At 39.2% G+C, this 15872-nt stretch overlaps 1 protein-coding gene across 2 annotated transcripts in view; it reads right to left on the bottom strand.

Moving 5' to 3' along the window:
* Positions 1-15872, bottom strand: part of LOC115217204 (F-box only protein 11-like) — a 285200-nt gene that overhangs the window by 38027 nt on the left and 231301 nt on the right. For both annotated transcript variants that reach the window (XM_036507257.1, XM_029786843.2), the window contains 8 exons: positions 14494-14600; positions 13145-13256; positions 12225-12331; positions 8027-8164; positions 6717-6934; positions 4898-4983; positions 2968-3062; positions 1175-1297 (listed from right to left, as the gene is read on the bottom strand). In XM_036507257.1, the coding sequence (XP_036363150.1) occupies positions 1175-1297; positions 2968-3062; positions 4898-4983; positions 6717-6934; positions 8027-8164; positions 12225-12331; positions 13145-13256; positions 14494-14600 (986 nt within the window). The remainder of the gene's footprint in view (positions 1-1174; positions 1298-2967; positions 3063-4897; positions 4984-6716; positions 6935-8026; positions 8165-12224; positions 12332-13144; positions 13257-14493; positions 14601-15872) is intronic.

The following is a 15872-nucleotide window of genomic DNA, read 5'->3' as shown; positions in this document are numbered from 1 at the left end:
ATAATATATAGATATATATATATATTATACATATGTATGTATGTATGTATATATATATATATGTATATATAATATATAATCATCATCATTCATCGTTTAACATCTGTTCCATGATGGTATGGATTGGACAGTTTGACTGACGTCTGGAGAGCCAGCAGCTGCACCGAGCTCCAATCTGATCTGGCAGTGTTTTTACAGCTGGATGCCCTTCCTGACGCCAACCACTACAAGAGTGTAGTGGGTACTTTTTATGTGCCACCGACACAGGAGCCAGTCAGGGTGTATTGGCATCGGCCACATTCGGATGGTGCTTTTTACATGCCACAGGTATGGTGGTGGTGGTGGGGGGGGGGGCAGTCAGGTGGTTCTGGTTTCAGTTATCATAGCGCTCTGTCGGTCATGACAATGAGGGTCCCCGTTGATCCTATCAACAGACCAGCTTGCTCATGAAATGAACGTGCAAGTGGCTGAGTACTCCACAGACACGTGTACCCTTAACGTAGTTCATGGGGAGATTCAGCATGACATAGTGTGACAAGGCCCTTTGAAATGCAGGTACAACAGAAACAGGAAGAATGAGTAGGAGAAAATTGTGGTGACAGAGTACAGCAGGGTTCACCATCATCCCCTGACGGAGCCTTGAGGAGCTCTAGGCATCTTCACTCAATTAACACTATAGGATCATGGTTTCAATTCTCAGACCAGGCATTCATCATCATCATCATCATCGTTTAAACGGACGTTAAACGATGATGATAATGATGATGATGAATGCCTGGTCTGAGAATTGAAACCATGATCCTATGGCCATGAGTCTGCTGCCCTGACCAGTGGGCCATTGCACCTCCACTTACTATATGTACATACATACACGCACACAAACACACACATATATATACATACACACATTAAAAGAAAAGGAGTACTAAAGAATAAGAGAGGGAGAGAAAGAGAGAAAGAGAGAGAAAGAGAGAGAGCGAGAGAGAGAGAGAGAGAGAGAGAAAGAGAGAGAGAAAGAGAGATGGAAAGAGAGAGAGAGAGAGAGATGGAAAGAGAGAGAGAAAGAAAGAGACAGACAGACAGACAGACAGACAGAGAGAGACAGACAGGAGAGAGAGAGAGAGAGAGAGAGAGAAAGAGAGAGAGAGAGAGGGGAGTGATAGTTAGAACATACCTGCTTCCCACTGTGTATCCTGTTCTTGCGGAGGATCGGTTGGCTGCCTGTTGTGATCCACACACCAGCTAATGTATTGGAATAGACTTCATTTTCTTCAATCAAACCTTGGCCCTTCTCATGCTGTACAACAACACAGAAAAAAAAAAAACAAAAAACAAAATATTAATACATATCACACTTTAACCCTTAAGAATTCAGATTACTTAGTCAAGGAGTGGCCGTGTGGTAAGTAGCTTGCTTACAAACCACATGGTTCTGGGTTCAGTCCCACTGTGTGGCACCTTGGGCAAGTGTCTTCTACTATAGCCTCGGCCGACCAAAGCCTTGTGAGTGGATTTGGTAGACGGAAACTGAAAGAAGCCCATCGTATATATGTGTATATATATTATATTATATATATATGTGTAATATATATATATATAATATATATATATATATATATATATATATATATATATATATGTATGTGTGTGTATATGTTTGTGTGTGTGTCTGTGTTAGTCCCCCCAACATCGCTGACAACCGATGCTGGTGTGTTTACGTCCCCATAACTTAGCGGTTCGGCAAAAGAGACCGATAGAATAAGTACTAGGCTTACAAAGAATACGTCCTGGGGTCGATTTGCTCGACTAAAGGCGGTGCTCCAGCATGGCCACAGTCAAATGACTGAAACAAATTTTTAAAAAAATGTAATACTTATTTATTCACAGGACCCACAGGGGCGATGACAGAGGACAGAGACACCTGATGGTTTGCTGAGCTTGAAAAGACACGATGAAATGCACCCAGTATACTCTTTACCTCTAAAGATTGCATCTTTTACAAGAAATTGTTATCTAGCCCTAAGTTATACCTGATCCAGTAAACTTAAGACCAAAGACATTCCAGTCATGCCAACCTGGTATTATATTTGCAAACAATGTATATAAACCATACTTCGTGTTTTTCGTTTTTCTTTTAAGACAGTAGAGTTCTGATTTGAGGAAGATTCAGCAGCTATTTCTACCAAATCAAGCAATGACAAAAAAAAAATATTTGTCCTTAGATTTAAGAAATTTGATAAACTCAAGTTCATGTAAATTAACAAACTCCAGCAAGCCTTACTCATCCGACCAAAGTACAAATATATGGGAAACTACCACCTGTATCATCTTTTGTAAAAGGTAGGAGAGTCCAGTTTGCTGGACATTGTTGTAGAGCTGAAAACGACTAGGTAATTTTTACTCTTCTCTCTGGAAGCCATCTACTCGCCGATACCAGAGGGCGCACACTCTCCTACCCTGGTGTAATCTCCAGAGATACAGGCATCCAGCAACAGGACCTCCGTAATGCTATGATGGACTGTGAAGTCTGGCGTAACATAGTAAATTCCATTGTCTCGACCACGGTCGAACAATGATGATGATGTTCAAATCCAACCAAAGTACAAATATATGGGAAACTACCACCTGTGTCATCTCTTGTGAAAAGTAGGAAAGTCCAGTTTGCTGGACATTGTTGTAGAGCTGAAAACGAGGTAATTTCTACTCTTCTCCTCTGGAAGCCATCTACTCGTGATACCAGAGGGCGCACACTCTCCTACCCTGATGTAATCTCCAGGGATACAGGCATCCAGCAACAGGACCTCCGTAATGCTATGATGGACCGTGAAGTCTGGCGTAACATAGTAAATTCCATTGTCTCGACCACAGTCGAACAATGACGATGTTACTCATATTGAACCTCAAAATGAAGCTTGAAGAAAAATAAAGGGACCCAACAGCATCAGAAATAGGACAAGGTTTACTTACCACATATATACCTCCATGCTGCCCGTGATGGATTTTGTTATGTCGTACAATTGGGTTGCTATTTGTCCGAATTTGAATTCCCGCTAATGCATTACCTAGATTAGAAAGAAAAACAAAAGGAAAGAGAAGTGAGTGGAATAACATGGACACATAACATGAACAAAGTGTGTTATAAAAAAACCTGCCTAGACTCGTGTCTCCAATAGAAGAAACTATTAGTTTCTCATAACTTTATACTGTGTACATCATCATCATCGTTTAACGTCCACTTTCCATGCTAGCGTGGGTTGGACGATTTGACTGAGGGCTGGCGAACCAGATGGCTGCACCAAGTTCCAGTCTTGATCTGGCAGAGTTTCTACAGCTGGATGCCCTTCCTAATGCCAACCACTCCGAGAGTGTAGTGGGTGCTTTTATGTGTCACCAGCACGGGGCCAGTCAGGTGGTACTGGCAACGACTTTGCTCAAATCTTTTTACACATGCCACCGGCACAGGTGCCAGTAAGGCGATGCTGGTAATGATCCCGCTCAAATGGTGCCTCCTACATGCCATCAGCACGGAAACCAGTTAACCGCTCTGGCAACAATCATGCTCGGATGGTGCTCTTAGCACCCTAGTGGCACGGGGCACAAGTGCCAGTAAGGTGAAGCTGGTACATTGAGTGATATTTATCCCTCACTGGATGGAGTTCTTTTCTTGTTCAAGACCTTTGACAATACACTGTGCTTGAAAGGACCTGTCAAACCAAGCGAGATTGTAGTCATTGCCAATGATAGTGTTTCATAAATGGCAGCCATGCTGGTGGCACAAAAAAAGTACCCACTACACCCCAACTGTAGAAACCATGCCAAATGAGAAAGGAACCCAGTACAGCTCTCCAGCTTACCAGTTTTCAGTTTAACCATCCAACCCATACCAGCATGGAAAATGGGTGTTAAATGATGACAATGATGATACACACACACAAATGCATGCATGCATGCATGTATGTATGTATGTTAGTGTTGTGTGTGTGTGTGTGTGTGTGTGTGTGTGTATGTATGTATGTGTGGGTGTGTGTGTGTGTGTGGTGTGTGTGTATGTATGTATGTATGTATGTATGTATGGTATGTTATGTATGTATGTATGTATGTATGTATGAGAGTAAAAGAGAAAAAGAGTATATATATATATATATAGCAAAATTTAGATTCAGATGAATATGGTACTTAAGTTAAAGGCACCAGAATTTGGTATGGTATTATCCATATAAATCAAATGGGGTGATTATAATCAAAATAAGCAACAAGGATATCCAAGGTAGTGTAGTACAATCGTTTCATGCGACTCCATTTAATTGAAGAATGTAAGAATTACATTGTTTAATAAAATGAAGTAGCATGAAACGATTGTACTACACTACCTTGGATATCCTTGTTGCTTATTTTGATGATGATATATATACATATATTATTTAGATGGCAAGGGACCAAGACTTCTAGTGATTTGCTGTACCTGAGAAGACATGTCAAGCTCAGAATGCATGTTCTTTGTGACCATGCCTCCATTCTCTCTCCCAACCAAGAGATCTTTGTCTTGCAAGTGCTGGTGCCACATAAAAAGCACCCAGTACACTTTGTAAAGTGGATAGTGTCAGGAAGGGCATCCAGCTGTAGAAACCATGCCAAAACAGACAAATGGGGTCTGGACTGCTCCCCAGCTGGCCAGCTCCTGTCAAACTATCCAACCCATGCCAATATGGAAAACAGACATTAAACAAGAATGATGGTGATAACAGTACACATTGTAAACCTCATCTAAGATGTAATATTGGGCCTGTTGCCCTAATCCATCTCTAATTTATGTTTACAATCGATATCACCCACACCTCCACTGCCATCACCCAAACCAACCCCAGCTTTCCTATAATTTCACAAGAAGCCAACTTACCATATATATCATTGTATTCTATTAAACCTCTTCCTTCACCAAATATATACACACCACCCTGGTGGCCATTGAATATTTCATTTTTCCTGAAAATTAGAAAAAAAAAAAAAAAGGTAACTTAAATTGACAGTAAACAATTTAGACCAATACAGTTACAATATTTGCTTTAATGACTGGTCTTAGACATGAGACGAGAGTACGAGATAAAAGTACAAGCATAAAGAAGGTCAGGTTGGCTTTGCTCCCTGTCACATTCCATTACGTGATTGCACGAAATATTTGGTCAAAGACTAATAGATAAAAACACTTGAAATGCTTTAAATATTTCACTGAATATTTCCAACAAACAATGAAAATAATCAACAAACTCTAGACAAACCACCTACACTCAAATCTATCACTCGAATGAGTTGTGGTGTCTAAAGAAACATGATTAAATGCTTTCTCTAAGTGTTGCTATTGAGTTAGTCATGGCCTGGATCACTTCCAGCCAAAACCTATCAAGTTTCTAAGTATCATAGTATTTTATACTATCAAGTTGTTCCAAACATAGTGGCCGATTTCAGAAGCATAATTTTATTCTGGAAAAATTAACAATAGAAATGTTTTGATTAGTCAAAGTGTGAGCCGTGAACATCTCTGCATCTCTGCCATTGACCAACAAGATTATTTATGCCTCGTTGATAAAAATTTATTGACTTTGATGCCAAGAAATCTTTGAAAGCTGATTCCATCATTGGTTTGAACCTGAAAGCTTAGTCATATAAAGACGTGTTTAAATGCTTAAAAAAATTGTAGTCAGTGGATGAAAGGTCAGGAGAATATGGAGGATGTGGTAAAGTCTCGTATCTCAAGTCTGTGAGTTTCTGCAGCATCATTCTTGCAACATGTGGCTTTGCATTGTCATGGAGCAGAACTGGGTCACACCAATTCACCAATGCAGGTCTCATTTTTTGCAACTGAGCATACATTTGAGCAAGTTGATTGCAGTTAAACTCTGCTGCAATGCTCTGATTGGCTTCCAGAAAGCTGTAATGGACAACACCATTTGCAGACCACCAGACAGTGACCATAATCTTTTGCTGATGCAACTTTGACTTTGGGAAATGTTTGGGGGACTCATCATGGTCAAGCCATTGACCTGATTGCTTATGGTTATCATAAAGGATCCACTTTTCATCACAAGTGACTATTCAGTCAAGAAAAGGATCATTAGTGTTTCAAAGAAAGAGCATTGAGCACACTTTAAAATGCCAAACTTTTTGATTTTCATTGAGTTCATGCAGTACCCATTTATCGAGCTTTTCCACTTTCTCAATCTTCTGCAGATTGCCTGAGACCATTGCAATACACAACACCAAGTGCCTGAGACATTTCTTTGGCACTTTGACATGTAAAGACGGATAAGATGCTACTAAGCATTTTGCCCGACACAAGTAACAATTTTATCAGCTCACCATCTGTATGCCACTGTTATTAAGTTATGAAATGCAAGCATCACAAAAAAATTCCATCATATTTTATACATGAACATTCTCCATAAAGATATAATAGTTACTCTTTAACCATTTAGCATTCAAATTACCCTATCAAATTTAATGTTTAATTAATCACAATGTTTTGATTTAATTATGCATTATCTTTTAACTTCAAGACTTCAATTATTTATTTTTAGAATAACATTGTAGGGTAGGTGTGAGTTGCCAGGTCTGTCCAGTTTGAGCATAAAACTGGTACAATGTCAGGGTCAGATATGGCCCGTTTAAATGCTGAAGAGTTAAAGAGTTAGATAAAGAATTTGAGTTGATCTTAGACTCACCTGATGGAAGGATCACTATTTGACGTTATCCACACACCAGCAAAATTGTTGGAATGAATACGATTCTCTATAAACTGGCCGCGACCATTTTCATGAACATAGATACCACCAGTTTGGCCATGATGTATTTCACACCGCATAACAGTCGGGTTGGCACCGGCCTTCACCTCAAAGCCAGCAATACGGTTATTGTGAATATCATTACTTTCAAAAAATCCCTACAAAATACAAAAATTTTGCATGTAAAAAATAAGAAAATCACGATCACCTCCTCCAATGACCCCCACCCCTCTCAAAGATTCCTTGTCTTGCAAAGTTACTTGGTGACCCTGCTAGTGCAGGTGCCACTTAAAAAGCATCCAGTCATCCACACTGTAAAGTGGTTGGCATTTTGAAGGACATCCAGCTGTAAAAACCATGCCAAAACAGACTCAGAAGTATGATGCAGGCTTCTGTGTGGCCAGCTTCTGTTAAACTGTCCAACTCATGCCAGCATGGAAGGAGGATGTTAAACGATGATGATGATGATGGTTTTGCAACAAGACCAACAAATACAGTTCTATATTTAAGAGATGAGGAATTAAGCTACGGGGACATAAACACACCAGCATCGGTTGTCAAGCGATGTTGGGGGGAAAAACACAGACAGACATACACACACACACACACTGATACACACACATATACATATATACGACGGGCTTCTTCCACTTTCCGTCTACCAAATCCACTCACAAGGCTTTGGTCAGCCCGAGGCTATAGTAGAAGACACTTGCCCAAGGTGCCATGCAGTGGGACTGAACCCATGACCATGTGGTTGGTAAGCAGCTTACTTACCACACAGCCACTCCTGTGCCTATGACTTTACGTATTCTTGAAAAAAATTAGTTCTGTCCCATTTCTAATATTGTAAAACAGCGAACTGAGAGATTGGGTTCCCAGCATGCAAGAAAATGTCAGGACAGTCATGGATAGAATGCCTCAGATCATGGGTTTATTCAGTAAGGACTAACCTGCAACTAAATAACAACAACAGCAGCAAAAACAACAACAGCAGCCATCCAAGAATTTGAACCTGGAGATCTCCATTTCCAGCGACTTCGAGGGCCACCTCCCAGTGGTGTCGGGTGTCAACGAAGAGCCCTCGACGACAACAACAAGACGACCAAAGTTTTTTTTTTCCAAGGTCTGGGGTCTCCCGCCCCTAAGCCCTAAACCATCACCTAATCACCCTTACCTGTCTTGTTGCTTAACAACAACAACAGCAGCAGCAGCAGCAAAAGCAACAACAACAACAAAGTGTGACTTACTAATCCATTGTCAAATGTGAATATGCCGACATCTCTGCCATGATGTATGTGATTCCGTCGCATCACAGGATTAGCATGATTCTTTACCCAGATCCCTGCCAAAGCATTCCCACAGATTTCATTGTCTTCATATGTACCCTGTGAGATGAAGAAAAAGAAGGAGCAGAGAACAAAGGTGTTATGAAGGTCAATTGAGGTATGATGGGAAGGAGGATCAGAAACGTAGCGAACAGCAACAGGAGTACAGAGAGGAGGGCCATTAGGGATACAAGGAAAATACAGATGGTAGTGAAGGTCAACAAGGGTTGATAAAATAAGTACCAGTTAAGCACTGGGGGGGGGGGACGTAATCAATTGTCTCCCTCTCCCAAAATTCCAGGTCTTGTGCCTAGAGTAGAAAGGATTATTGTTATTATTATTATTATTATTATTAATATTATTAAGGAAGCAATCTGGCAGAAACGTTAGCGTGCCGGGCAAAATGCTTAGCAGTATTTCATCTGTCTTTATGTTCTGAGTTCAGATTCCGCCGAGGTCGACTTTGCCTTTCATCCTTTCAGGGCTGATAAAATTAAGTATCAGTTACGCCCTGGGGTTGATGTAATCGACTTAATCCCTTTGTCTGTCCTTGTTTGTCCCCTCTATGTTTAGCTCCTTGTGGGAAATAAAGAAATAAGAATAGTTAGCATGCCAAGGATAATGCTTAGCAGCATTTCGTCTGTCTTTATGTTCTGAGTTCAAATTCTGCTGAAAAAAGGCAAAATTGAAGAAGTTGGGTGGGGTGGGGGAATTTTCACAATGCCGATTTTTGGCAATTTTCCGGAACTTCCATATCCCAAAATGGGGATTTTGGGGGGAAAAAAATTTTTTATAAACAAATTTGGGAGAAAATGTGGAGTGGGGGGACGGGCGTAAGTCGGCTTTGAACGAGCAAATTTATGGTCAAACGTGTTCCAACTGCAACCATCTCTATTTATTTATTTATTTATTGTTAAGAAGGCGAGCTGGCTGAATCGTTAGCGCACTGGACGAAATGCTTAGCGGTATTTCGCCCGTCGCTACGTTCTGGGTTCAAATTCCGCCGAGTCCTTTTACCCTTTCGGGGTCGATAAAATAAAATAACCAGTTGAACACTGGGCTCGATATAATCGACTCATCCTCTCCCTTGTGGCAAAATTTGAAACCATTATTATTATGGTTAACTCCAGAAGGAAAACTATTACTAATTATCTAGAATGGATAGAAAGAGTTATCCCCCTTACATGAACCGTGTGGTCTCTAAGTTATTTCCCTTGTTTTAATGACGGCTTTTTAAATCGACTGCGTAAAGACAAGATTTTTTGACATTTACGGTTTGCTCAAAGACGACACAAACGTAGATGAATTCCATGATGGGGTTGAAATTAATCTACGATAATAATTTCTTTTGACAAGAAAAAAGGGGAAATTTTCATGGTTAGTTGAATGAAAATTATCAGAAATTTAACTTAACACCAAAAGTAGACACCAGCGGGATTTGAACTTTAAACTAAAAATCTTCAACTACAGCATTCAGAAATACCAGTCAGTTCAACCACCTTTAAAGGTAGTGTGGAGGCGCAATGGCCCAGTGGTTAGGGCAGCGGACTCGCGGTCATAGGATCGCCGTTTCGATTCCCAGACCGGGCGTTGTGAGTGTTTATTGAGCGAAAACACCTAAAAAAAGCTCCATGAGGCTCCGGTAGGGAATGGTGGTGATCCCTGCTGTACTCTTTCACCACAACTTTCTCTCACTCTTACTTCCTGTTTCTGTTGTACCTGTATTTCAAAGGGCCGGCCTTGTCACTCTCTGTGTCACGCTGAATATCCCCGAGAACTACGTTAAGGGTGTGGAGTGCTCAGCCACTTACACGTTAATTTCACGAGCAGGCTGTTCCGTTGATTCGGATCAACCGGAACCCTCGTCGTCGTAACCGACGGAGTGCTTCCATCCATCAAAGGTAGTATTTAGACAGGCATTTGTTGATATATTTTATCCTCTATTAGCACATTACAGTATTGCTGGAGCTGGGGAAAATGAATTCCTGATTTAATCTGTACTTAAAGCTACTGAGAAATTAAAAGGAAATCCTACACTCATTTTGGTTCATTTGTTGTTCAATTCTAGAGCAGACCTAGGGTCAGAAGCATACGGCTAAGGTCATCCTTTCTTTCATTTAAACATGGTAACATTATATCTAGGACTACTTGGCTTAAAATATTCTTCATTTTAAGAGAGCAGGATGTTATCAGAGAGAGAATAGGTGCTGCTATTTCTAGCAGGTTCAACGACCGTATAGAGACTGTCTGGTTGACTGGTGTGTTTGCATTTGTAGTAGTCCCCTGTTTTACACACACACACACGCAAAATGAGAGAGAGAGAGATGGCGGGAGGAAACATGCCCATGTTGTTTTCTCTCTCTACTGACAGCCTTTCTCAGACTGCACAGACCCCTAAGGGATCATGCATCAGAGGGGTTTTAATGTGATTACTAAAAAGAAAAAGCTGCAAACTGAACAATAAATTTACTGTACAGTAAGAGCACCCATTTCCACATGATACATATACACTTGCGTCAGAAATTAATTAGCACTTCTCAAATTTCTACATTAAATAGGTTAAATCAATTAACCTATGAGCTGTTCAAAACGTCTTACGCAATGAGAAAACTTAGTATGGTGTGATTTCGGTCCTTGCGAGGCGCTACCTATATCTATTAAACAAAGGAAGATTTGTCTGCATCCGCACTCCAAGTTGTTGTTGCACTGCTATGTCAACATCATAAGGCTGTAGACTCTCAAACTGCTCTGCAAACAAAGTTACGTCATCGTTCTGCGCAACAGTGAACTCGCAACAAAGCAATAGTTCGAGATATGGCCACTAGGTGACAGCACATACCTTGAGTGAAGAGCAAATCAAGGGTGCTAATTAATTTCTGACGGTAGTGTATATATATATATAACCTACGTTGGACTCCTTATTCACATAATCACCGAACCTGGAGCTTAACTATGGTCTATCCATAGCACTTATTCAGCATTACCTGACACCTTTGGGGGATCTTTTCGGTTTGAACAGCAGTTTTTTCTAGCGATGTCATATGAAATTGTCACCCATAATTATGACCCTAGTATCGATCTATTGCATTTCAATCTGTTTTAGGGTTATGGTTGGTTAGGGTTAGGGGTGGGGAAAGGGTATCTTTTTTTCTTCACAAATGTAAATAAACCCAATCTGTTTCTTAAACGAGGGACATATTCATACGGCACAGAATGCTTTTTTTACCTCAATGGACGTCAGTGATTGGTTGAAATTGCAGAAATTGAAGAAAAAAAACCAAATATCTTACAGACTATAGAATTTTCTCAATAAAGCCAAGAGAAAAAGACGTTTTATAAACACATTCTACCAGTATACAAAGTTTAAAATTTTTTAGTTACCTAGAAATTATGTTAAAAACTGCCTTTCCAACCGAAAAGATCCCTTTTGAGTCTTACTGACACCATTACTTCTCATAACATATATATATATATATATATATATATATACATTGTATACATACAAGAAATATAAATATTATTAAAAATAATATTACCGTCCAGCAACAATAAAGCACCATAACAGGTAGAATTATAAATATACCAAGCTGATGTACACTAAGTACAATCATTGCTAGAAATAGCAGCTGGTAAGCTATCTGTGCAATGTAGAGCTTCACTGAATGTTTACAGGCAAACACGTGTGCAGGCAGTGAATATATATTCAGTATAACCAATTGAGACAGTATTAATTTAAAATAGCCATCTATATATCATATTTAAAGTATACATACTATCATTAGGCCAATTACTGCAGTATTTATCCTGGAATAATATCTCTTGTGAACATGCTATGTTAAAAACAATAAATATCAGAGGAAGAGACAATTCATTCCAGCAGTAGCCTACAAGAACACCAGATGCATTTTAACCTTTTTGGATCTTTTCAATAGTGCATACTTGCAGCCAGCCACACACTCAAACAAGAATTTACTCAGCCATTTCAACTTCAGGTTTCCAAATTTCATTTTAACTATCTCCATAAGCCATGGTCGATATCAGGCTTCAGGTTTCAAGTGATGAGAACCAGCAGAGGGTATGTTTAGTTTTATATAATCAAGGTGAAAGATTTAATTCTTACCTGTGCATGATCAGTGACATACAAGCCAACATTCTCGCAGTCTTTGATAATGCAATGCTTGAGGTGGGGGTCGGCCCCCATACCCGACACACAAACAGCAGCACCAACTAAGGGAAGAGATCAAGAAAGAAGCACCAAATTAAACACAATGTCTGTAAAAACTCACCAAAGAATCAAAGCTAAACTTTTTATGTCATGACCTCTTGAAAAAAAAAAAAAAAAAATCAACAAGCTTTAATTAATATCTAAATGTCTGAGATGAATGCTAATTAGTTTAGGAGTTTTCATTAAATAAACCCCATCTCTTCACATTAAACGTATTTTATATTTAAAAGGCCTTCTTCAGTCATGAATGACCATGGGATTGCACCTAGAAAGTTCCCATCTGAGGCACAAGTACAGACAAGGTCGTTTATGGATGACCAACAGTCACCTGTGCATGCCAGTCTCCCCTCTCCTTGCCACCGATGTTGCCCAAGGGAAAGGCAAGGATTGATACATCTTGGTACCAGTGATGTCGAAACTCATCTCTACAACTGAGTGAACTGGAGCAACATGAAATAAAGAGTCTTGCTTAAGAAAACAATACACAGTCCAGTTCGGGAATCGAACTCACTATCACATGATTGTGAGTCTGATGTTCAAACCACTAAGCCACATGCCTTCTTTATAATATTTACACCCACCTGCTATATATATATTTTGTCTGGTTCTATTTCCAGTTGTCCTTAACTGTCTTATCTCAGGACATGTACATAGTTCCAGGCTAATAAGTGAAGATCAAACTGATTGTACAATTAAACTGCATTAAAAAAAATAAAGTAACGAATCAAAAAAGTAAAAGGAAAAAGAAGAAACGGATCAAATAGAGAAAGGAAGGAAAGAAAAAAGATGATGAAAAGTCTTGTCTCTCTACCTACCCACCGAGGTACTCTTGATGCGACAATGGTCAATTGTAGGTGAACAGTTGTCTTGGACTTCAAGAGCATAATGTTTATGATGAGGGACAGATGAGCTGCTATCAGGTGAAAACTAATTGAAGAGAAAAAAAAGAAAGGGCAAAGTATAATTTTTACCTTAATGAAATACAGGTTTTAAAATCTTTCTTTAAAACTTATATATATATATATATTATATATATATATATATTTATATATATATTTATATATATTTATATATATATTTATATATATATATATCAAAATATACTTATATATATATATATATATGTCAAAAACAAGAAATGAAGAACATTTTAAGAATTACTCCTTATGGTCAAGCATTTGACCAATCTAATTCATATCAAATGTGATACTATCTTTTAGTTCCAGGCCATCTGGCTGAAATGTTAGCATGCCGGGCGAAATGTAGCCGTATTTCATCTGCCGTTACATTCTGAGTTCAAATTCTGCCGAGGTCGACTTTGCCTTTCATCCTTTCGGGGTCGATAAATTAAGTACCAGTTACGCACTGTGGTCGATGTAATCGACTTAATCCGTTTGTTTGTCGCCTCTGTGTTTAGCCCCTTGTGGGTAGTAAAGAAATAGATACTATCTTTTAGTTCCATGTGGAATGAAATTCTTGATTTGCACTCCTGTCTTTGAGTCTGAGAGGAATGCTGATAATGTACCAACAGAAAGCAGCATTCACAGAGTGCAATCCATACCGTGTATGTAAAACATAGGTGTTCTGTAAATAAAGAGACTTGATATGAGGATATAGAGTAAAAAACATAATTTGAAAAAGCATTGTTATATAAAAAAACATCGTTATTTGCACCATGTACAGCAAGATCTGAAACAAATATATGCATATTTATTCTTGACCTTTAGCATGCTTAGGCACATCATGGCTCCATATGAGTTCTCTCCCCTGTAGCTGCAGGTACACTGTGTCACGTTAAGTGGGGAGAAAACTCGTACAGCAACATGACGTGACTACAGCATGCAAAAAGTCAATACATCTAGGCAATTCAGATGTAAAATATGTTAGTTGCTGCAGTGTGCATCATAGGAGAATATCCTCTTTTATGTCATCAGTGTGTGCAACATTCTTGACTCAGTGGTGCAGAGGATTCTGGAACACCAGTGTTTCAACATATTGGTGTCTCCTCAGTCACAAAAATTTTAAAAAGGAAGAAGTGATTCGGCTGTTGTGGGGAATTATGTTCAGTTGTTAAAGAAGAGAAGTTTAGAAACAAAACAAAACAAAACAAAACAAAAGGGAAACAAATTAAACAAAGATGCCATACCATAGAAGACAGACTTACTTTTATTGTGATGTAACCAATGTATGCTTCTTTTGCTCCTTCAGAAAATACTACTGTTGATTTAGCTTCACGTTCAATAATGACATGGTCTATCACATTTCCAGGGGCTGAAAAAAGAAAAAAAAAAAGAGGTAAAGCATTTCAGAAACAACACAGGAAGACTTAAATATCTTTTTCTACTCTAGGCATAAGGCCCGAAATTTTTAGGGATGGGGACAGTTGATTAGATATTAGATAGACCTCAGTACACAACTGGTACTTTATTTATCGACCCTGAAAGGATGAAATGCAAAGTTGACCTCGGTGGAATTTGAACTCAGAACATAAAGAAAGACAAAATACCGCTAAGCATTTCGCCCGGTGTGCTAATGTCTCTGCCAGCTCAGTTAGACTTAAATATCATCATAATTTCAAGGGATCTAAAGTAATGGCAATCTGTATCAGAAAGAGCATCATCATCATCATCGTCATCATCAATTAATATCTCTTTTCCCATACTGGCATAAGATGGATGGTTTCACAGGAAACAACAACCAAGCCAAGCAACTGCGCTGAGCTACAACACCAGCTTTGGAATGGTATCTACAGTTGGATGCCTTTCCTAAAACCAACCACTCTACAAAGGGGCACTTGATGCCTTTTGTCTCACAGCAGTAGCAGCACCAGTGAGCTCACCAAATACTCAAAAGGCAGAGCGCTCATCTGAGTGGGGTACAGCATTGGGTAAAATTCAGGAATTAAGGTAATATTTCAGTGTTTACTGCTGCATCAAAGGAGAATAGGGAACATTAAATATTTTGGGAGAGAATAATACCTCAACTTGGAAAGGACAAACGGGAAAGATGACTTTGGCAACATAAGGACTGATCAACTCATCTTTATCTTTCAGCTAGACAGAGAGGTAGGTCAATATATGTATTTATTACACACATGTGAGTGAGAACACTTTGAGATATTTTTGGTATCTAACATATGTCAGATACTGCGAGCGCTGCTTCTGATTGGTCAATCCATGGTGATGACCCGAGGTCACAGTGACAGCACTGCTTCTGATTGGTCAATCCATGGTGATGACTCGAGGTCACGGTGACGGCACTACTTTTGTCATTCATAAGTTACAACTAAACGTGAAGAATTTAGTTATTGGGTTAATAAAATATGGTCGTTTATTCGTGTGTAATAAATAAAATACCAAACTCATTCCCTATGGATACCGTATTTATTACAACTCGTGGCTTGTAATCATATCTAACTCACTTTCGCTCGTTAGATACGTTTACAAGCCACGAGTTGTAATAAATGTGGTATCCATAGGGAACTCGTTTGGTATTCTCTATATATATATACACACACACACACACACATATATATACTGACCT

Source organism: Octopus sinensis, linkage group LG11 (genome assembly GCF_006345805.1).
Source record: "Octopus sinensis linkage group LG11, ASM634580v1, whole genome shotgun sequence".
Classification (NCBI taxonomy): Eukaryota; Metazoa; Mollusca; class Cephalopoda; order Octopoda; family Octopodidae; genus Octopus; species Octopus sinensis.
This window is presented reverse-complemented; position numbering and strand designations above follow the sequence as displayed.